The sequence below is a fragment of the Pongo abelii genome, chromosome 6 (assembly GCF_028885655.2).
Source record: "Pongo abelii isolate AG06213 chromosome 6, NHGRI_mPonAbe1-v2.0_pri, whole genome shotgun sequence".
NCBI lineage: Eukaryota > Metazoa > Chordata > Mammalia > Primates > Hominidae > Pongo > Pongo abelii.
In genome coordinates, this window is record NC_071991.2 from 6,797,634 (window position 1) to 6,820,482 (window position 22,849).

General features: G+C 48.2%; 2 protein-coding genes across 3 annotated transcripts; both read right to left on the bottom strand.

Moving 5' to 3' along the window:
- Window positions 1–1,744, bottom strand: FAM220A (family with sequence similarity 220 member A). Its single transcript, XM_054560163.1, has one exon. It carries the CDS (start codon window positions 1,742–1,744, stop codon window positions 965–967), a length of 780 nt encoding a protein of 259 aa, XP_054416138.1. The 3' UTR covers window positions 1–964.
- SMIM10L3 (small integral membrane protein 10 like 3) lies at window positions 1–19,248 on the bottom strand. Of its 2 annotated transcripts, none has more exons than XM_002817680.6 (2): window positions 18,854–19,248; window positions 1–1,825 (listed from the first exon to the last, which is right to left on the bottom strand). In XM_002817680.6, exons 1-2 carry the CDS (start codon window positions 19,037–19,039, stop codon window positions 1,805–1,807), a joined length of 207 nt encoding a protein of 68 aa, XP_002817726.4. In that variant the 5' UTR covers window positions 19,040–19,248; the 3' UTR covers window positions 1–1,804. The 2 variants fall into 2 exon arrangements, with proteins under 2 accessions (XP_002817726.4, XP_054416139.1); XM_054560164.2 differs by lacking the exon at window positions 1–1,825 and adding an exon at window positions 17,885–17,989 and having other exon boundaries at window positions 18,854–19,064.
- Window positions 19,249–22,849: the final 3,601 nt, after the last annotated feature.

Sequence of the window (22,849 nt, forward strand, 5' to 3'; positions counted from 1 at the left end):
TAAAATAAGACATATTTATTAAGCTAAAGAACAAATTTTATTTTTCATTTTCCCCAAACACTAAAATAGCACATGGCATAGTAATTCAGCACACAACATAAACTGATTTATGCAATCGATAATCCCGAAAATGGTTAAGTCTCACTTTGGGAGTCTTTAAAAACTTATGTCCTTAAATGACCTTTATTAAAGTTATCAACAGACAACAAAAGGAGTCACCTGGAAAAACTTTAGGGTACAGGATACTGCAATTCTTAGAATCTGGGAAACTTTTTATGTGGGAAATAACTCGATTTGCTTCTCTGTAACTGAGCTACTTTTTTCTCGAGCTCATTTTTGTTTAAGGTAACACTGCTAGGGTTCCGAGTTTGAGAAGGGATCTTCTAAAGGTAAACTTAATATTGCAACTTTCACCACAGGGCCTCTGTCTAAACTGCATTTCAAATGGAAGGAAAGGGGTGTGAGAAGTGAAATCGAATTTTGCTGCAGACCAAAATCATTCTACAAAATGTAGAAATGATAACACCTTACCACGAATTCAGCAAGATTTAACGCCAAGTACAGTGGTGTAGACTTTACAAGTATCCACTTCCATTGGGTGATCAGACAAGTTGAAAGGACACACAGGATTTGGGACAGTAGCCCTTTAGAATGGGTGTTGAAGACAGAACTTTATGGTAAATCCGTATGTTCTGATCTGGTATTTATACAGGCTATGATCGTCTCTTGAAATGTTTCCCAATTCTTTATATGTCTTTTAAAGCACAATTTAACACATGCTAAAAAAGTTCCTTCCGCATCAACCGGCTTTGAATTTAAACTCAATTTACTTTAAGTCTGCCAAGTCGTACAAAACTACAGCAGGAACCTAAGGGGTGCACAGTTTGCATCCAGACTTAATGTGAAAGAAATCATTCTAGGACAACTCTTAAAATTCATCTATTGGTATTGTTCTGCTTGTACCTTAACTGTGGCATAATATATTTGCTAATTCAAAAGGTTGCAGAGCCAGTAACCCCAGTGTTATCTGCAGACCATCTGAGGTGCTTTTAAGCATCTTCTTGAATTCTATTGTTTGCTTTGAAAACATGGGCTTTAAACGGTCAAGGAAAATGCATTTTGTCTCATCGCTCAGGAGCACTTCGGGATACGCGTGCAGTGTTGCAGACAGGACAGAGTGCAGGCAAGAGGGTTCCAACTCAGAGCCCAGACCCTTGGGAAAAGCACTTGGTGGGTCATCCTGAAAACTTCCCATTTCCAGCAGTTTTTGATGGCGTGGCAGTCGTGACATCCGAGGCTCTCCTTTGGGGCACTGTCCTCTGTGGTCGTCGGTGGCCCTGGGCCCTCCTCCCAGCCAGTCCCACCGCCCCAGAGCTTCAACACCACTGCAGGACACCTGAGCGAAACACTCTGTTGGAGCAGGGAACAAACCCACAGCTGTGCTCGGAGTGGCTGCTGAGGCTGGATTTCTTCTTACTGATTCTCTCACATATGGAAGCACTGGGCCGCCACTGTGAAGCCAGAGGCCAGCCCCACTCAGATCCTTTCTCATTTCCAGTGATAATGCCTCACTTTGTGAATTTCCATCAACCACAGGCTTATTCATCCAGGAGGGTGCATCTGCAGGCCAAGGGCCCTCCGGCATTCTTTTCTTAAGGCTGTATGATAGTTTGTCCGAGTCACCTCCTCCGGCCTGCTGTACTTGTGCCAGGCAGGTGCCGAGGGGCCCTCTTCTGTCCCTCATGCTTCGTATTCTTGGATGCAGTGGGCCTGAGGTCACGCCTTGGTCAGTCTGGGAGGGCCTTCAATGGATCTCAATATGAACCTAGGAAAGGGAATCAAATTAAAGTTCTAAAATGAAGACACGTGGGTCTTAAGAGCATCTACACCCACCAAATATTTCCTAACAAACACTAAGATCTTTATGACAGCCTCTGGTACGGGGTTTCACCATATTGGTAAGGCTGGTTTTGAACTCCTGACCTCAAGTGATCCACCCACCTTAGCGTCCCAAAGTGCTGGGATTACAGGTGTGAGCCACCATGCCCAGCCATATTTATGGTTTTTGTTTTTTTGAGACAGAGTCTTGCTCTGTCGCCCACACTGGGCGACAGGCGCGTGCCACCAAGCCTGCTAATTTTTTGTATTTTTAGTAGAGACAAGGTTTCACCAAGTTAGCCGGGATGGTCTCCATCTCCTGACCTCATGATCCACTCGCCTTGGCCTCCCAAAGTACTGGGATTACAGGCGCGAGCCACCGTGCCCAGCCTAGTGGAGAACATTTCGTGGGCTTAGTTCCCTATCCTCAAATCCTCAAATTAGCAAATAATAGAGGCTTTTTTTTTTTTTTTTTGAGATGGTGTTTCACTCTTGTTGCCTTGGCTGGAGTGCAATGGCACGATCTCAGCTCACTGCAACCACCACCTCTCAGGTTCCAGCGATTCTCCTGCCTTAGCCTTTGGAGTAGCTGGGATTACAGGTGCCCGCCACCACACCCAGCTAATTTGTTTTTTCTGTTTTTAGTAGAGATGAGGATTCACCATGTTGGCCAGGTGAAATTAGCCAGGTGTGATGGCAGGTGTCTGTAGTCCCAGCTACTTGGGAGGCTGAGGTGGGAAAATCGCTTGAACCCAGGAGGTGGAAATAGCTGTTAGCCGAGATCACGCCACTGCACTCCAGCCTGGGCGGCAGAGCGAGACTCCGTCTCAGGGAAAAATTGCAAAAAAGCTTTGAAATGAACAAAAAATAAGATGACTGGGCATGCTACCTAGTGCATCCTTCAGGTTATGTAATTTTATAGGGACCAGCACCTTCATTGTCTCTGAGCTGCTTTACAACTCTGCCATTTGCCAAAAACCTTAAGAGTAAGGCAAAAAAGTTCCTGTCCAAAGAAAACAGTCTAATTAGTTTAATTAAACTAATTAAATGAGTCTCATGGAATGTACTGATTACTGCCCTATGGATACTGACCAGCTTTGCATCTATCTGTAAATTCACTTTCGAGTGTTGTCTGAATTTTCCTTTAAACTGGTTATAAAATCATATTAGTTCCCTTATTAATTGACAAGTTAAATGTAATTTTGACACATGATATGTTCACTTAAAAAACACCACCACCCTCAGCCAGGCATGGTGGCTCACGCCTGTAAACTCAGCAGCTATAGTCCCAGATTCTCAGGAGGCTGATGTGGGAGGATTGCTTGAGCCTGGGAGGCAGAGGTCGCAGTGAGCTGAGATCAAGTCACTCTGCCCTCCGACCTGGGCAATGGAGTCAGACCCTGTCTCAAAAAATAAAAATTAAAATTAAAAAGCAGCAACACTGAAAGGATCAGCTACAGCTGAAAGTGGCTGACGGGGATGGAGAAATGGCAGGTAGGAAACTGCTGTTTCTCTAATCTTATGGAACTAGGAAACTCTTGATGCTAAATGGATGTATAACCGCATTAAGATGTGTTATACATTTTGGCCAGGCGCAGTGGCTCATGCCTGTAATCCCAGCACTTTGGGAGGCCAAGGCGGGTGAATCATGAAGTCAGGAGTTCGAGACGGTCATGGTCAACATGGTGAAACCCTGTCTCTACTAAAAATAGAAAGCCAGGCATGCTTGCGGGTGCCTGTAATCCCAGCTACTAGGGAGGCTGAGACAGGAGAACTGCTTGAACCTGGGAGGTGCAGATTGCAGTGAGCCGAGATTCCACCACTGCACTCCAGCCTGGTGACAGAGCAAGACTCCATCTCAAATAAAAAATAAATAAATAAAAAACACTGAAGAGAAAATGAAGGATGCAATTATTATTGGAGGCTGAAGGAGAAAGCAGGGAGAGTTTAGAGAAAGAGGCCCTGGGCCATGTCACAGGGAACCGGTGATGGGAGCCAGCCGAGAAGCTTCAGCAAGGACAAGATGGCTGGATTTGCATTTTAGATGATTATTCTGGCTGCACTGTGATGGACAGACTGGAAATGGTTCAGAATAGACACACCAGTTAGGAGGCTATTCCATAGAGCAGGAAAAAGAAAGAAAGAAGGCTGTGATCATAAGGAGGGACAGACTAAAGTTTCATATTGTTGTTGTTTTTGAGACGAGGTCTCACTCTGCCATCCAGGCTGGAGGACAATGGCGTGATCACAGCTCACTGCAGCCTTGAACTTCTGGGCTCAAGCAATCCTCCTAATTCAGCCTCCTGTGTCACTGGGACTACAGGCAGGCACCACCACACCTGGCAAATTTTTTTTCTTTTCAGAGCAGGAACGGAAGTTTATTACAAAGCTCTAGAGTGAGAAAGGAAAGCACTTCGAAGAGATCCAAGTGGGTGACTTAAGAACAAGTGTCTTTTTTTTTTTTTTTTTTGTGGAGACAGGGTCTCCCCATGTTGCCTAGAATGGTCTCGAACTCCTGGCCTCTTTTTTTTTTTTTTTTTTTTTTGAGACAGAGTCTTGCTCTTTTTTTGCCCAGGCTGGAGTGCAGTGGCGCTATCTCAGCTCACTGAAAGCTCCGCCTCCTGGGTTCATGCCATTCTCCTGCCTCAGCCTCCTGAGTAGCTGGGACTACAGGCGCCCACCACCACGCCCGGCTAATTTTTTGTATTTTTAGTAGAGATGGGGTTTCACCATGTTAGCCAGGATGCAATCTATCTCCTCACCTCGTGATCCACCCACCTCGGCCTCCCAAAGTGCTGGGATTACAAGCGTGAGCCACCGCACCCAGCCAAACTCCTGGCCTCTTAAGTTATCCTCCCACGTCAGCCTCCCAAGTAGCTGGGATTACAGATGTGTACCACCGTACCCGGCTAAAGTATTTTTTTAAAGTTGTTGACTGGCTGGGCGCAGTGGCTCACGCCTGTAATCCCAGCACTTTGGGAGGCCTAGATGGGTGGATCACCTGAGGTCAGGAGTTCAAGACCAGCCTGAACAACATGGTAAAACCCCATCTCTACTAAAAATACAAAAATTAGCTGGGCATGGTGGCGCATGCCTGTAGTCCCTGCTACTCAGGAGGCTGAGGCAGGAGAACAGCTTGAGCCCCAGAGGCTCTGTCTCAAAAAAAAAAAAAAAAAAAAAAGAGATGGAGTCTTGCTCTGTCACCCAGACTGGAGTGCAGTGGCAGGATCACAGCTTACTGCAAACTCTGCCTCCCAGGTTCAATAATTCTCCTGCCTTAGCCTCCCAAGTAGCTGGGACTACAGGTGCACACCGTCACACCCAGCTAATTTTTTGTATTTTGGTAGAGACGGGGTTCCACGAGTTGCCCAGGCTGGTCTCAAACTTCTGAGCTCAGGCAATCCACCTGCCTTGGCCTCCCAAAGTGCTAGGATTACAGGCGTGAGCCACCGCGCCCGGCCTGGATAGTTAGTTAGTTATTTTGAAACGGAGTTTCACTCTTGTTGCCCACGCTGGAGTACAATGGCACGATCTCAACTCACTGCAACCTCCACCTCCTGGGTTCAAGTGATTCTCCTGCCTCAGCCTCCTGAGTAGCTGGGATTATAGGCATGTGCCACCATGCCTGGCTAATTTTGTATTTTTAGTAGAGACGGCTTTCTTCATGTTGGTCAGGCTGGTCTCAAACTCCCGACCTCAGGTGATCCACCCGCCTTGGCCTCCCAAAGTGGTGGGATTACAGGCGTAAGCCACCACGCCCGGCCAGTGGTTTTTATTTTTTGAGACGGAGTCTCACTCTGTCACCCAGGCTGGACCGTAGTGGTGCAATCCCAGCTCACTGCAACCTCCGCCTCCTGGGTTCAAGCGATTCTCCTGCGTCAGCCTCCCAAGTTGCTGGGATTACAGGAACCCACCACCATGCCCAGCTAATTTTTTTTTTTTTTTGAAATGGAATCTCACTCTTGTTGCCCAGGCTGGAGGGCAATGGCACAATCTCGGCTCACTGCAACCTCTGCCACCTGGATTCAAGCGATTCTCCTGCCTCAACCTCCTGAGTCGCTGGGATTACAAGTGCCCGCCACCACACCTGGCTAATTTTAGTTTTTGTATTTTTAGTAGAGATGGGGTTTCGCCATGCTGGCCAGGTTGGTCTTGACGTCCTGACCTCAGGTGATCTGCCCGCCTCAGCCTCCCAAAGTGTTGGGACTACAGGCGTGAGCCTCCGTGCCCAGCCTAGCCGTTGTTAATATGGGAGAAAATATTAGAATGTCTTGGTTTAGTTCATTCTTCTTTCTTCTCCCTTTTAACATTTTCTATGTTTTATAGTATATATCATATTCTGCGTGAGCAAAATATATACTTTATGAATACTTATATATATCTTGTGGGACATGCTGAAAAGTTTTTACTGACAGAATTGTGACCATTATTCTATATAATTCACTAAAATATATTTGAACCAGGCCAGGTGCAGTGGCTCAGCCCTGTCATCCCAACACTTTGTGAGGCACAGACAGAAGGATGGCTTGAGCCCAGGGGTGTGAGACCAGCCTGGGCAACACAGCAAGACCTTGTCTCTACAAAAAAAATTTAAAAGAGTGGCCGGGAGCAGTGGCTCACACCTGTAATCCCAGCACTCTGGGAGGCCAAGACGGGTGGATCACTTGAGGACAGGAGTTCAAGATCAGCCTGGCCAACACGGTGAAACCCCATCTCTACTAAAAATACAAAAATTAACGGGGCATGGTGGTGCGCACCTGTGGTCCCAGCTACTCAGGAGGCTGAGGCAGAACAATCGTTTGAACCCGGGAGGCGGAGGTTACAGTGAGCCAAGATAGCACCACTGCACTCCAGCCTGGGCAACAGAGTGAGATTCTGCCTCAAAAAAAAAATAAAAATAAAAATAAAAGATTAGCTGGGGGTGGTGGTGCACACCTGTAGTCCCAGTCACTTGAGAGGCTGAGGTGGGACAGGATTGCTTGAGCCTAGAAGCTCAAGGCTGCAGTAAGCTGTGATCACACCACTATACTCCAGCCTGCGCAATTAGAGCAAGACTGTGACTCGAAAAAAATAAAAAACTGTATGTATATGAACCACAAAAAAGAATACAGGCCAGGCACGGTGGCTCACACCTGTAATCCCAACACTTTGGGAGGCCACGGCGGGCAGATGTCTTGAGGTCAGGAGTTTGAGACCAGCCTGGCCAACCAGCCTGGCCCCATCTCTACTAAAAATACAAAAATTAGCTGGATATGGTTACACATGCCTATAATCCCAGCTATTAGTCAGGAGGCTGAGACACGAGAGTCACTTGAGCCCAGGAGGCAGAGGCTGCCATGAGCCAAGATGGCACCACTGTACTCCAGCCTGAGAGACAGAGCAAGACTTTGTCTCAAACAAAAAAAAAAAAAAAAAAAAAAAAATGCTGGAGTGCAATGGTACAGTCACAGCTCACTGCAGCCTCGACTTCCTCAAGCTTGGGTCATCACCTCACCTTAGCCTTCCAAGTAGCTGGAACCACAGGTGTGTACCACCACACCCAGCTAATTTTTTGTATTTTTTGTAGAGACAATGTTTTGCCATGTCCCAGGCTGGTCTTGAACAGCTGGGCTCAAGTGATCCACCCACCTCAGCCTCCCAAAGTGCTGGGATTACAGGCGTGAGCCACCATGCCTGGCCATATTCTTTCAAACCTTACATTTATTTTGCTGATGAAACTGTGCTAAGTATGAACATTATCCTTAAATGGAAGCATTCCTAAATATATTTCAATATATATTGAAATAGGTGTTTTAATTCTTTTTTTTTTTTTTGAGACAAGAGTCTCTGTCTCGCCCAGGCTGGAGTGCAGTGGCGCAATCTCGGCTCACTGCAGCTTCTGCTTCCCGCGCTCAAGCGACTCTCCTGTTTCAGCCTCCCAAGTAGCTAAGACTACAGGTGTATGCCACCATGGCCCTGCTGGTTTTAGCTGTGTCTTCTCCCCTTTGGGACTAGCCTTGCCAGCCCATTAATTTTGTATTTTGAGTAGATATGGGGTTTTACCATGATGGCCAGGCTGGTCTCTAACTCCTGACCTCAGGTGATCTTCTATCCGCCTCAGCCTCCCAAAGTGCTGGGATTACAGGCGTGAGCCACTGCACCCGCCCAGTATTTTAATTCTCAAGAAAAACAGGTCATATAATATGGGACAGCGCTCAGAAAAATTAAGTTTCTAACCATTTTTAGTTAAGTGCTTATACAAGGATTTAGCATTGTTCAGAACGCTGAAACATTTCTAGAATTGTGTTAAAGTACTTTAAATACGGTACCATTATTTTTTTTCATTTTCCTTAACAAACTAACGCAGTATAAGGTGCCACTAATAATCACTTATTTTATAACTCAGAAACATAAAAAAATTCATTTAATAAGGTAATCATGTATTCAATCATGATAGAATACACTGTCCCCTGAAGTTCTTCTAGTACTTTAGTATTTAGTAATAAACTATTTAATTCTCTCATCAAAAAGATTTCAATAGGTTATTTATTTATTTATGTTGAGACAGAGTCTTGCTCTGTCACCTACGCTGGAGCGCAGTGGTGCAATCTTGGCTCACTGCAACCTCCACCTCCCAGGTTCAAGCAATTCTCCTGCCTCACCCTCCCAAGTAGCTGGGACTACAGGCGCCAGCTGCCACGCCCAGCTAATTTTTGTATTTTTAGTAGAGACACGGTTTCACCATGTTGGCCAGGCTGCTCTCGAACTCCTGACCTCAGGTGATCCACCCGCCTCGGCCTCCCAAAGCGCTTCGATTACAGGCGTGAGCCACCATGCCCGGCCACAAAAAGACTTCAATAGGTTATGAAAAACATTTTGGCTCAGAACCCTCAACTAACCTCTTCTGATATTAGACTGTTACACATATTACCTGTATTCTGAGGGCCACAAATAACTTCCAAATAATTTCTAGGCATATTTAAGTCATTTATGAGTTTTTTCATAGTTTTTTCTCCGTATGCTAGAGATATATTGTACCAGATAAAATATGCCTAAGTGTATATAAAATCACCTCTTTTTGGCCTCCTCATGCCATGTTAATGCTACAAAATTTAAAAAACAGTGCAAATGATGGTATTACAAACAAAGGTAGCTACCAAAGCTGAGACCACCAGAATGAGGGAAGGAGTCTTCAAGAAAGCGTGGTTCAGGAAAAATAAAGTGTAGCCCTGGGTTCCAGAGGGTAAATCCTGCAGCCTATACCTCCCTCTGCCTCCCACCAAAGATGACAAAGGCTGAACACAAAGCCTGAGACGTCACGGGGCACCGTGCTGGGGGAAACGAGGCTGTCCAGGTATACCCGATCCTCACCACAACAGGAGCGGTCACCTTCCTTGCAGATCTCTGCCCAGCTGACCTGCCGGACGACAATGGCCTGACCCACTTAGCTGCTGCCCTCGTGGGTGCCTATACCCTCACCTTCTCTAACCCGAGCTATTCCTGGCCTCCAGGGCGTGATGGTGCTGTTGCTTTGTAAACTAAAAATATCTTGGCCCCAGTGTTTCTGAAAGAGGGCTGGCAAGGCTAGTCCCAAAGGGGAGAAGACACAGCTAAAACCAGCAGGGCCGTGGTGGGCCTTGAGGGACTGCTGCACGCAAGGAGAGCTCACACACGCTCCCAGATGGGCCAGCTCCACACCCCTCAGGTGTGAACGCTAGCACACCTTAACTCACTGTGCTCATGGCCCAAATGATCAGACTGGAGGTAGCGGAAACAAAGCCCCGGATTTCCACACAGCCTAGACGACGAGAAACAGGAATGACCACATCGCTTCTAAATTCAGCTGAATCATGATCACAAGGAACACACTAACATCACTGAGTCCTGCTACTCGCCACTTGGCACGTCTAAATCACACCTGATGGCCAGGTGCAGTGGCTCACACCTGTAATCCCAGTACTTTGGGAGGCCGAGGTGGGGAGATCACTTGGGCCTAGGAGCTGGAGACCAGCCTAGGCAACACAGCAAGACCCCCATCACTACAAAAAATGAAAAAATTAGCTGGGTGTGATGCACGCACCTGCGGTCCCAGCTACTCAGGAGGCTGAGGTGGGAGGATCGTTTGAGCCTAGGAGTTTGAGACCAGTCTAAGCAACACAGCAAGACCCCATCTCCACAAAAAATAAATCACACCTGCCCCTATAAAACCAGCTGTGTACTCTTTTTTTTTTTTTTTTGAGACAGAGTCTCGCTCTGTCGCCCAGGCTAGAGTGCAGTGGCGCAATCTCGGCTCACTGCAAGCTCCGCCTCCCGGGTTCACGCCATTCCACTGCCTCAGCCTCCCGAGTAGCTGGGACTACAGGTGCCCGCCACCACACTCAGCTAATTTTTTGTATTTTTTGTAGAGATGGGGTTTCACCGTGGTCTCAATCTCCTGACCTTGTGATCCACCCACCTCGGTCTCCCAAAGTGCTGGGATTACAGGCGTGAGCCACCGCACCCAGCCTACCCCTCTCTTAACCACTGCCCTGTCTCCCCCTCCCGGTCCCCTGGATGCTCACAGGTGCGATCATAACGAGAGGAGAGTGTGCAGAGGCTGGGTGCCAGCTCGGGGTCAGACAATTGACTTTCCGCAGGGAGAATGAGTCTCACTCTGTCGCCCAGGCTGAAGTGCAGCTGCACGATCTCAGCTCACTGCAACCTCCGCCTCCTGGGTTCAAGCAATTCTCCTGCCTCGGCCTCCTGAGTAGCTGGGATTACCGGCATGCACCACCACGCCCAGCCAATTTTTGTATTTTTAGTAGAGATGGGGTTTCTCCATGTTGACCAGGCTGGTCTCAAACTCCTGACCTCAGGTGATCCGCCCACCTCAACCTCCCAAAGTGCTGGGATTACAGGCATGAGCCACCACGCCCGGCCCCTCCCGGGATTCTGTGAGGATTCAATGTATGAGAAGCAGCCAGAATCTTCTCTGACTAGTCTTCCCTGACTAGCATCCCAAGGGCATCCCAGCTGCTGTTGATCAGAATCTACAGCAGCTACTATCATCATCATGACCAAAAGTGTTTCAGGGAAGGACAAAACACTGCTGAGGGTCGGTGCGGTGGAGGACGGAGAAGCGACCATTGCATGTGTGTACAGACACAGTCCCAACATGGGTAAGTACACTTCAGTTGAAGGGCAGAGGCCGTGCCACACCTGGAGTCAGCTGAAGTGCGGAGGCCATGCTGCACTTGGGAGTCGGCCAAAGGGCAAATACAGACCACCCACAGCTACCCCAACATTGCCAGGGAGGGGATTCAGGGTAACAGACTAAAAGGAGGGCAGGTTGACAATGACTTAAAAAATTATGAGTGCCGGCCGGGCATGGTGGCTCACGCCTATGATCCCAGCATTTTGGGAGGCCGAGGCGGGCAGATCACGAGGTCAGGAGATCGAGACCATCCTGGCTAACACGGTGAAACCCCATCTCTACTAAAAATACAAAAAATTAGCTGGGCGTGGTGGTGGAAGCCTGTAGTCCTAGCTACTCGGGAGGCTGAGGCAGGGGAATGCCATGAACCCGGGAGGTGCAGCTTGCAGTGAGCTGAGATCGTGCCACCGCACTCCAGCCTGGGCAACACAGCAAGACTCTGTCCAAAAAAAGAAAAAAATTATGAGTGCTGGCTAGGCACAGTGGTTCACCCTTGTAATCCCAGCACTTTGGGAGGCTGAGGAGGGTAGATCACCAGGTCAGGAGATTGAGACCATCCTGGCTAACACGGTGAAACCCCGTCTCTACGAAAAATACAAAAAATTAGTCGGGCGTGGTGGCAGGCGCCTGTAGTCCCAGCTACTCGGGAGGCTGAGGCAGGAGAATGCTGTGAACCGGGAGGCGGAGCTTGTAGTGAGCCGAAATTGTGCCACTGTACTCCAGCCTGGGTGACAGAGCAAGACTCCGTCTCAAAAAAATATATATAATAATAATTATTATTATTATGAGTGCTGTCATCCTGGCTAACGTGGTGAAACCCCGCCTCTATTAAAAAAATTTTTTAAAAATTAGCCAGGTGTGGTGGTGGGAGCCTGTAGTCCCAGCTACTCGGGAGGCTGAGGCAGGGGAATGGCGTGAACCCGGAAGGTGGAGCGTGCAGTGAGCTGAGATCGCGCCACAGCACTCTAGCCTGGGCCACAGAGCAAGACTCTGTCAAAAAAAAAAAAAATGATGAGTGCTGGCCAGGCGCAGTGGCTCACCCCTGTAATACCAGCACTTTGGGAGGCCAAGGTGGGTAGATCACCTGAGGTCAGGGGTTCAAGACCAGCCTGGCCAACATGGTGAAACCCTGTCTCTACTAAAAATACAAACATTACCCAGGGATGGTGGTGGGCACCTGTAATCCCAGCTGCTCGGGAGGCTGAGGCAGGAGAATCACTTGAACCCGAGAAGTAGAGGCTGCAGTGAGCCAAGATCATACCACTGCACTCCAGCCTGGGCGACAAGAACAAGACTCCATCTCAAAAAAAAAAAAAAATCGCAAGTGCTGAAAACCTTTGATTCAAGATTCTAAAGATTTTCTGCCACACATTCAATGAGCAATCACTCATTAAGCCCCTACCCTAAGCCAGGTGCCTGGTGCTGTTCTAGGTGCTGGTATTAGGTTGGTATACCAAGCAGACAGTCTCTTCTTAAAGCTTCCTTTATTTTCTTTCCTTTCTTTTTTCTTTCTTTCTTTGTTTCTTACTTTCTCTTTCTCTCTCTTTCTGTCTTATAGAAAGTGTCTCGGCTGGGCGCGGTGGCTCACATCTGTAATCCCAGCACTTTGGGAGGCCAAGGCAGGTGGATCTCTTGAGCCCAGGAGCTCGAGACCAGCCCGGCTAACATGGCAAAACCCTGACTCTACTAAAAATACAAACATTAGCTGGGCATGGTGGTGGGCACCTGTAATCCCAGCTACTCGGGAGGCAGGAGAATCGCTTGAATCCGGAAGTCAGAGGTTGCAGTGAGCCGAGATCGCGCCACTGCACTCCAGCCTGGGTGACAGAGCGAGACGCTGTCTCAAAAAAAAAAGTGATCTTTTTGAAATGGTTAGAGGAGTTACATATGATCCAGCAATTCTGCTCTAAGTATACATCCAAGAGAAATAAAAACCGATGTCCACACAAAGCTTACATGCAAATGTTCGTAGTAACATTATTCACAATAGCCAAAAAGTAAAAGCAACCCAAAAGTCCAACATAAAAAGACATAAAAGACAAAAACAAAAGACTAATGAGGGCTGGGTATGATAGCTCACACTTGTAATCTCAGCACTTTGGAAGGCTGAGGCAGGAGGATTAGTTGAGGCCAGGAGTTCGAGACCAGCCTGGGCAATATAGTGAGACCCCGTCTAGACAAAAAATGAAAAAATCAACCAGGCATGGTGGCACATGCCTGTAGCCCCAGCTACTCAGAAGGCTGAAGTGGGAGGATTGCTTGAGTCCAGGAGCTGGAGGCTGTAGTGAGCTATGATCGCACCACTGCACTCCAGCCTGGATGACAGAGGAAGACGCTTTCTCAAAAAAAAAAAAAAAAAAAAGAAAGAGAAAGAGAAAAGAAAAAAAAATCGGCCAGGTGTGGTGGCTCGCACCTGTAATCCCAGCACCTTGGGAGGCCAAGGCGGGTGGATCACCTGAGGTCGCGAGTTCAAGACCAGCCTGGCCAACATGGTAAAGCCCTGTCTCTACTAAAAATACAAAAATTAGCTGGGCGTGGTACCGGGCACCTGTAATCCCAGCTACTCAGGAGGCTGAGGCAGGAGAATCACTTGAACCTGGGAAGCGGAGGTTGCAGTGATCCGAAATCACACCATTGCACTCCAGCCTGAGCAACAAGAGCGAAACTCCATCTCAAAAAAATAATAATAATTTTATATATATATATGATCTAGGACTAAGAAACACTTGATTCTTCCCACAGGCCATATAACTGAAAAGTTGTAGGCATGACTTGTTAAATTATAGCAGATGCACAGTACCATTTTTAATCTTGCTTTTACTAAATTTAGTATTTGGTATTGATTCCGTTTAACTGCCTTGTATTTCAGACTCTGTATAAATAAGAAGGATGCCAACAACTCCAGGAGATTAAGGCTTGCTTGCAAATAGTATTTTAAAATCATAACCATTCTCAGTATACAACTGTCTGCATCATTTTCTCATTTAATCATCTTTCATCCTAAAGAGGTATTAACCTCCTTAAAATGCCTCACTGCCCTACAAACTAGAGATCTAGGGGGGAGGGGCTCCCTAAACAAATTTGGAAAATGGAGTTCTTTATGCCTTATTACTCATGAAACAGATTCTAACATTCCTGCAATGAAGAGGATGGGTATGGCTTCTTCTTTTTCGTCTCACTCTGTCACCCATGCTGGAGAGCAGTGGTGGGATCGTAGCTCACTGTAGCCTTGAACTCCCAGGCACAGGTGATCCTCCCACCTCAGCCTCCCAAGTAGCTGGGACTACAGGCGTGCACCACTACATCCAGCTAATTTTTAATGTTTTGTAGTGATGGTGTCTCACTATGTTGCCCAGGCTTCTCAAGTTTCTGGCCTCAAGCGAGGATAAAGCATGTTCTGAAGAAAAAGAAAAAAAAAAAAAAAGGCGTGGGGCTGTCCCCCTTATTCCTTCAGATTCTTTTTCCTGTTGCACTTCCCTTTACCAGACAGCCACAAAAATTAAACCTTCAAATCAGGTAAGTTAGTGGTTTTTCACAAATGAACAAAAACTCTAAAACCTGCAGGGGAGTTTAAAGTAGCAGAGGTAAATATCACGGCCAAGAAGACAGACACCCCACTCCCCACCCCCAGGATGTGACATGGCTGCTTGCTGCACTTGGTCAAGCCCAAGCCTACCATCTTCACACTTGTGTCTTTTTTTAGAGACAGGGTCTTGCTCTGTTGCCCAGCCTGGAGTACAGCGGCACAATTATAGCTCACTGCCTCCTCGACCTTCTGGCCTCAAGTGATCCACCTCAGCCTCCCAAGTAGCTGGGACTATAGGCATGCACCACCACACCCAGCTAATTTTTGTATTTTTTGTAGAGACGGAGTTTCGCCCTGTTGCCCAGGCTGGTCTCAAACTCCTCAGTTCAAGTGATCCTCCCACCTTGGACTCCCAAAGTGCTGGGATTACAGGGGTGAGTCACTGCACCTGGCCCACACAATTCTTTTAATTTTATTATTATTTTTTTGGACAGGGAGTCTCACTGTGTTGCCCAGGCTGGAGTACAGTGGCACGAACTTGGCTCACTGTAACCTCCACCTCCCAGGGTTCAAGTAATTCTCCTGCCTCAGCCTCCCAAGTAGCTGGGATTACAGGCGCACGCCGCCATGCCCGGCTAATTTTTGTATTTTAGTAGAGATGGGGTTTCACCATGTTGGCCATGCTGGGCTCAAACTCCCGACCTCAGGTGATCTGCCTGCCTCAGCCTCTCAAAGTGCTGGGATTTACAGGCGTAAATCCCACCATGCCCGGCCACAGTTTAGCTTTCTTTTAGAAATGACATGATCCATTTATGGGAGGGTATGTGTTTTTCTTGTTGTTGTTTAATTTTAGAGACAGAGTCTCACTCTGTTGCCCAGGCTGGTGTGCAGTGGCATGATCACAGCTCACTGCATCTTCGGCCTCCTTGGCTCAAGCGATCCTCCCACCTCTGCCTCCCAAGTAGCTGGGATTACAGGCACGCACCACGACACCCAGCTAATTTATTTTTTGTACAGACTGGGGTCTTGCTGTGTTGCCCAGGCCGGTCTGGAACTCCTGGGCTCAAGTGATCCTCCCACCTCAGTCTCCCAAAGTGCTGGGATTATAGGCATGAGCCACCACACCCAGCCCTCGATCTGATTTCTGTTTTTTAGAAGTTGCCTCTGATTGCTTGGTGGAGATGGCAAATACTACAATAGTCCAGGCGAGTGGATACAGTAGGGCAGACTAGAGAGGTGGTTATAGAGAAGCGGATATATGAAAAAGTTAACTTTTTCAATGGTAAAAAGCATACCAATTTTCACCAAAACAGCATCATGTAGTAGGTTTTCTCTTACAGCCGTTCTTGTGATTTTTACAAATGACTGCAAATTATGTTACTCTAGACAACAGGTTTCAAAAAGGGGAGTACAGGGGCCAAATATAGCCTGCAGACGCTTTTTGTTTTGCCCTCAAAGTTTCTTTTTTTAAATCTGTTTTTCTGGTGGTGGTGATTCTTTTTTTTTTTTTTTTGAGACAGAGTCTTGCTGTGTTTCTCAGGCTGGAGTGCAGTAGCGTGATCTCGGCTCACTGCAACCTCCATCTCCCGGGTTCAAGTGATTCTCCTGCCTCAGCCTCCCATGTAGCTGGGATTACAGGCGTGCACCATCACGCCCTCCTAATTTTTGTATTTTTAGTAGAGATGGGGTTTTGCCATATTGTCCAGGCTGGTCTTGAAATCCTGACCTCAAGTGATCCGCCTGCTTCAGCCTCCCAATATACTGGGATTACAGGCATGAGCCACCATGCCCAGCCAAAGTTTCTTTTTTAAAAATCTGAATTGGAAATCTAAAAATCTTGACTTCTGATTTCTCTTGGAGCTGACTAGATCTGGCAAATACTGGGCCCCTATTTCCGAAGGTGGTAACTGCAGAGGGCTCAGGCCTTCTCGTTTACCAGTCCCCTGACCTGACACAGGAGCACCCTTCACTCATTTCAAGCCACCTGGTGGAGGTTTTGACCCCTCTAATCAGGTATAATTTCAGGATGCTACAAGCCCTTGATCACATGAAAGTACCTCAATTTGGACCTCAAAATAAAGAGGCCAGTTAATCTCAACTCATTTATTTACTTATTTGAGACAGAATCTCACTGTCGCCCAGGCTGGAGTGCAGTGGCACAATCTCAGCTCACTGCAACCTCTGCCTCCCAGGCCCAAGCGATCCTCCCACCTCAGCCCCACAAGCAGCCGGGACTACAGGCGCACGCCACCACTGCGCGGCCACCACACCCAGCTATTTTTTGTATTTTAGTAGAGATAGGGTTTCACCATGTAGCCCAGGGTGGTCTCAAACTCCTGAGCTTAAGCGACGCACACGCCTTGACCTCCCAAAGTGTTGGGATTACTTACAGGAGTGAGCTACTGTGCCGGGCCATCTTAACTCAATTTTGATCAACAGCCGGTGTTAGGTTTCATGTTAATTACCATCACCTGCATCAGGCACCAGCCACCTGAAGACCTGCTACTGGGACAATCATACTTTGATATGGCCAAACCAACGTTAGAAAGGAAAGGCACCTGCAGCGTGGGGGTTCTACTGCTGAGACTGGTTCATTCTGCACGCCAGGGAGCAACTGAAGGACCGTCCAACTGTAAACTCCCCAAAGGAGGATCCCTCCTTCATCACAGAGGTAAGCAAATGGAATGCAAGAGGGCCTCAGGACTTGGCCAGCTTTCTTTGAGAAAGAATTCTCGAGTTGACAACCTTTCCTTCCACTAGAAAAAGTCATCTGAGGCCGGGCTCACTGGGTCTTGATTGTAATCCTAGTGCTTTGGGAGGGCAAGGCAGAGGATCACTTGAGGCCAGAAGTTCAAGACCAGCCTTGGCAACATAGGGAGACCCTGTCTCTACCAAAAAGGAAAAGAAAGAAAAAGGCAACTGAAATTCAAGGGGTGTAGAAATATCAGTCTCTTGGCTGGGCGCGGTGGCTCACGCCTGTAATCCCAGCACTTTGGGAGGTCGAGGCGGGCAGATCACTTGAAGTCAGGAGTTTGAGACCAGCCTGGCCAACATGGTGAAAACCCAACTCTACTTAAAAATACAAAAATTAGCCCGGCGTGGTGGCAGGCACCTGTAGTCCCAGCTACTCAGGAGGCTGAGTCAGGAGAATCGCTTGAATTCGGGAGGCAAAGGCTGCAGTGAGCTGAGATGGCGCCACCGCACTCCAGCCTGGGCAAGAGTAAGACTCTGTCTCAGGGGAAAAAAAAAAAAAAGAAATACCAATTTTTTATAGCAAAGGCGGTCTCCAGGGTGCTGGGGTGTGAGCATACTCTAAGATCAGCTGAATGGTTCCAGGCCTCTGAGACGTTTTGTGCTTCCACGTCTTCCACTTTATTTTCCCTGGTCTTCACCCTCACACCTCAGTTCTACCTCTGGCCAAAATAAGGTACATTTATCAAAACGCTGTTAACTTCCAATCCATTTTTAGCTTCAAGGATAACATAAAACGTCTTTGCAGGCCAGATGTGATGGCTCATGCCTATAATCCCAGCACTTGGAGGCCAAGATGGGAGGATCTCTTGAGGCCAGGAGTTCGAGACCAGCCTGGGCAACATAACGAGACCCCTTTATTATTATTATTATTTTTTTGAGACGGAGTTTCCCTCTTGCTGCCCAGGCTGGAGCGCAATGGAGCGATCTCGGCTCACCCCAACGTCCGCCTCCCAGGTTCCAGCGATTCTTCCGCCTCAGCCTCCTGAGTAGCTGGGATTACAGGCATGCGCCACCACGCCCGGCTAATTCTGTATTTTTAGTAGAGACGGGGTTTCTCCGTGTTGGTCAGGCTGGTCTCGAACTCCTGACCTCAGGTGATCTGCCCGCCTCAGCCTCCCAAAGTGCTGGGATTACAGGTGTGAGCCACCGCGCCCGGCCGAGACCCCTGTCTTTACAATTAAAAAAAAAGGGGGGGTTGCAAAGTTTGGGAACTAAAAAATTCACCCAACATTTAGTAAAGGTCCTCTTCAACACCATTCCAGCCCATGCAATCTCGGACCCCACCTCCCGAGCTGCGGGACCTTCCCCAAGGCAAATCGCTTAACCTGACCCCCAGTGCCGCGTTTGCAGAACGGGGATAAGGACCACCTCAGTGGGTCTCCCCGTAGGGTCGCACGGGAAAATGCACGGTGCTTGACATACACTCAGCTTCTAGGCAGTGGCAGCTGCCGTGGCGTCTGCATCCCGCGGGCGAGGCGGGCACTCGGGGAGGGCCGGGGGCCGGGCAGGCACGGCTCACCCACCTGCAGGCGGACGTTGAGCATCATGGAAGCCACGATGTAGAGGTAGGGGAAGTTGATACGCAGCCGCCAGGCCAGGTCGAAGAAGATGAGCAGCGTGCGAGTCAGCCCCTTGCAGAAGACCCCATAGGAGCGGGCGGCGGCCGAGCGCGAGAGCCGGACAGCCAGGCCGGACAGAGCCGCCGCCATATAGAGACCGGCGCTCCCACAGCCCGCCCGCCCGCCCTCTCCGCGCCGCGTCGCCCCGGCCGCTGACCCTCGCCTGGCGCGCTCAGGGAGCGAGGGAGGCGGCGGCTAGACCGGCGGGCGGGCGGGCCGCAGGGGAGCGGAGTCCGCGCGTCACGCTCGGAGAAGTGCCTCCACTAGCCGCCGCCTGTCCCAGCCCGGCCGCGCAGCCTGACGTCACAAAGCCAGCCACGCGCCTGCGCGGCCCACAAGCCCCGCCCCTGGACACGCCCTTGCCACCTTTTTTTGGGCAGGTAAGACGCGCATGCGCAGGAGAGGGGGCGTGGGGGGGGGGGCGGTCTAGGCTGATGCGCTGTCTCCGTCCGCCCCCTACTGGTGAGTCTGAAAATGAAGACAAAGGGAGGCGATGGACGGTAGCGATGGTTGCAGACAAAGTGAATGTATTTAACACCGCTGAACTATACATTTAAAAATGGTTGCAGTAGGCCAAGCGCGGTGGCTCATGCCTGTAATCCCAGCACTTTGGGAGGCCGAGGCGGGCGGATCACGAGGTCAGGAAATCGAGACCAACCTGGCTAACACGGCGAAACCCCGGCTCTACTAAAAATACAAAACATTAGCCCGGCGTGGTGGCGGGCGCCTGTAGTCCCAGCTACTCGGGAGGCTGAGGCGGGAGAATGGCGTGAACTCAGGAGGCGGAGCTTGCAGTGAGCCGAGATCGAGCCACTGCACTCCAGCCTGGGCGACAGAGCAAGACTCCGTCTCAAAAAAAAAAAAAAAAAAAAAGGTTGCAGTACATGATCTCGGCTCACTGCAACCTCCACCTCCCGAGTTCAAGTGATTCCCCAGGCTCAGCCTCCTGAGTAGCTGGGATTACAGGTGCACGTCACCATGCCCAGCTAATTTTTGTATTTTTAGTAGACAGGGGTTTTCACCATGTTGGCCAGGCTGGTCTCGAACTCCTGACCTCAGGTGATCTGCCCACCTCGGCCTCTCAAAGTGCTGGGATTAGCATTTTTTAAATAAATCAAATAAAATAGGCCAGTTGCGGTGCCCGACTCCTGTAATCCCAGCATTTGGGAGGCCAAGGCAGGTCCATCCTTTGAGCCCAGGAGTTCAAGACCAGCCTGGGCAACATAGCGAAATCCTGTCTCTACAAAAAGTGAAAAAAACTAGCTGGGCATGGTGGTGCACGCCTGTGGTCCCAGCTACTTGGGAGGCTGAGGTGGGAGGAACACTTGAGCCCAGGAGTTCAAGGCTGCAGTGTGGTATGATCACACCACTGCACTCCGGTCTGGAAAACAGAGTGAGATCCTGTCTTAAAAAAAAAAAAAAAAAAATCACAAACCTTTAGTTTCCCTTATTTTTGCAGCATTATATTTTGCCACATTTATCGTCGACATTAAAAAGCTCACTTCCTTTTTTTGGAAGCTATTTTTTCCTTTCAGTGCACATTGCATGCTCTCCTTGAGCACCGCTGTGCACATGCTGCAGAATTGTTGTTTTTCAAGCTATCCTCTTGATAAAAAGTAGAATGAAAATGTCTTTATGCAGTATTTAGGCAAATAATTTAAACATTTTAAAGGGTAGAGTCTTCGATGGAACATTTGCCAGAAAACACAGAATCAATCTGGTAATGTGTAAACAGGCTTGAAGATCAGCTAAATTTATTCTTAGGTTTGTAGAGATTTTCACTAGTGGAAATTTGTCAGTCCTGTTTATTTGAACTATGTGGAAAGACCAGATGGGCTGAGGTAACATGTGATTATATATAAAGAGAGAGATAGGTATATGTATATGTACAGACACACACACACACACACACACACATCCAGAGTCATATACACATGCATACATGTACTCCCTGGTTACTCATTTTTTTGTCTCTAAATGCCATTGTAGCAGTGAGGCATTTAAAAATTTTATTTCAAGATGAGAGGTCTTGCTATGTTGCCCAGTCTGGAGTGCAGTGGCATGATCACAGCTCACTGCACCCTGAACCTCCCTGGCTCAAGCCATTCTCCTGCCACAGCCTTCTGAATAGCTGGGACTACAGATATGCACCATCATGCTCGGCTAATTTTTTTTTTTTTTTTTTTTTTTTTTTTTTGTTAGGGGGACGGAGTTTCACTCTTGTTGCCCAGGCTGGAGTGCAATGATGTGATCTTGGCTCACCACAACCTCCGCCTATTGGGTTCAGGCAATTCTCCTGCCTCAGCCTGCTGAGTAGCTGGGATTAAAGGCAAGTGCACCAAGCCCGGCTAATTTTGTATTTTTAGTAGAGATGGGGTTTCTCCATGTTGGTCAGGCTGGTCTTGAACTCTCAACCTCAGGTGATCCGCCTGCCTTGGTCTCCCAAAGTGCTGGGTTTACAGGCATGAGCCACCACGCCTGGCTCATGCTCGGCTAATTTATTTGTATTTATTTATTTATTTATTCATTTATTATTATTATTTTTGGTAGAGATAGGCTCTCACTATGTTGCTCAGGCTGGTCTGGAACCCCTGACCTCAAGCCATCCTTCTACCTAGGCAGAGAGTTATTTTAACAAGCCATTCGGTTGCTGTAAACAATGGCAAGCAAAATTACCACAAAGCTAAACTGGGCAAGGTAAGAAGCCTGTTGTAATGAGATGCAGTGAGAGGTCAAAGAGACACACAGGAAAGCTAACAATATTTGAGGTATATCTGGGTTAATTGTTCCAAACTACAGTGCCAGCTGGGAAATTAGCCTAGGTTCCTGACCTAGCATTCAGCTCAGCCCAGTGTCACTGAGCATCTTTGGGAATACATTTTCCTCATTATGGTTTGAGAAACAAACACAGACAGAACTAATTATAAATCAGTGTGAGCCAAACACAGTGGCTCATGCTTGTAATCCCAACACTTTGAAAGACCAAAGCCTTCAATAATTATCATTATTAAAAATAATATTTTTGTTTTCTGAGACAGAGTCTCACTCTGTCACCCAGGCTGGAGTGCAGTGGCACGATCTTGGCTCACTGCAACCTCCACCTCCTGGGTTCAAGTGATTCAGCCTCCTGAGTAGCTGGGATTACAGGCACCTGTAATCCCAGCTGCTCAAGAGGCTGAGGCAGGAGAATCATTTGAACTTGGGAGGCGGAGATTGCAGTGAGCCCAGATCGCGCCATTGCACTCCAGTCTGGGTAACCGAGTGAGACTCTGTCTGTAAATAAATAAATAAATATAAAAATAAATGATTGATAAACAGGATCCGTGTCCTTTGCCTACAATCTTCACCCTGCTGTGAGAACTATGTCTCAGGTGAGAGAAATAGTGAAGGCTTTTTTTTTTTTTTTTTGAGATAGAGTCTCTCTATGTCACCTGTGCTAGAGTGCAATGGCACTATCTCGGCTCACTGCAACCTCTGCCTCCTAGGTTCAAGCACTTCTCCTGCCTCAGCCTCTTGAGTAGCTGAGATTACAGGCAAGCACCCCCACACCCCACTAATTTTTGCATTTTTAGTAGAGACGGGGTTTCACCATGGGTTAGCCAGGCTGCTCTCAAACTCCTGACCTCAAGTGATCTGCCTCCCTCAGCTTCCCAAAGTTCTGGGATTACATGCATGAGCCACTGAGCCCAGCCAAGCCTTTTTTCTTTTCAGCATGATCTGGTGGTGAGGAAAGCACAGAGAAGCCAGGTTTCACATTTAGCAATTTCTTGGTGCCCTGTGACCTGGTTCTGTAAAATGAGGATAAGGACAGCCATCCTACTGGGTATTTATGAGAAGTAAATGAGATCAGGTATACACAGCATTTAGCACAGTCCCAGGCAGATAGAGGACACCGAGAAA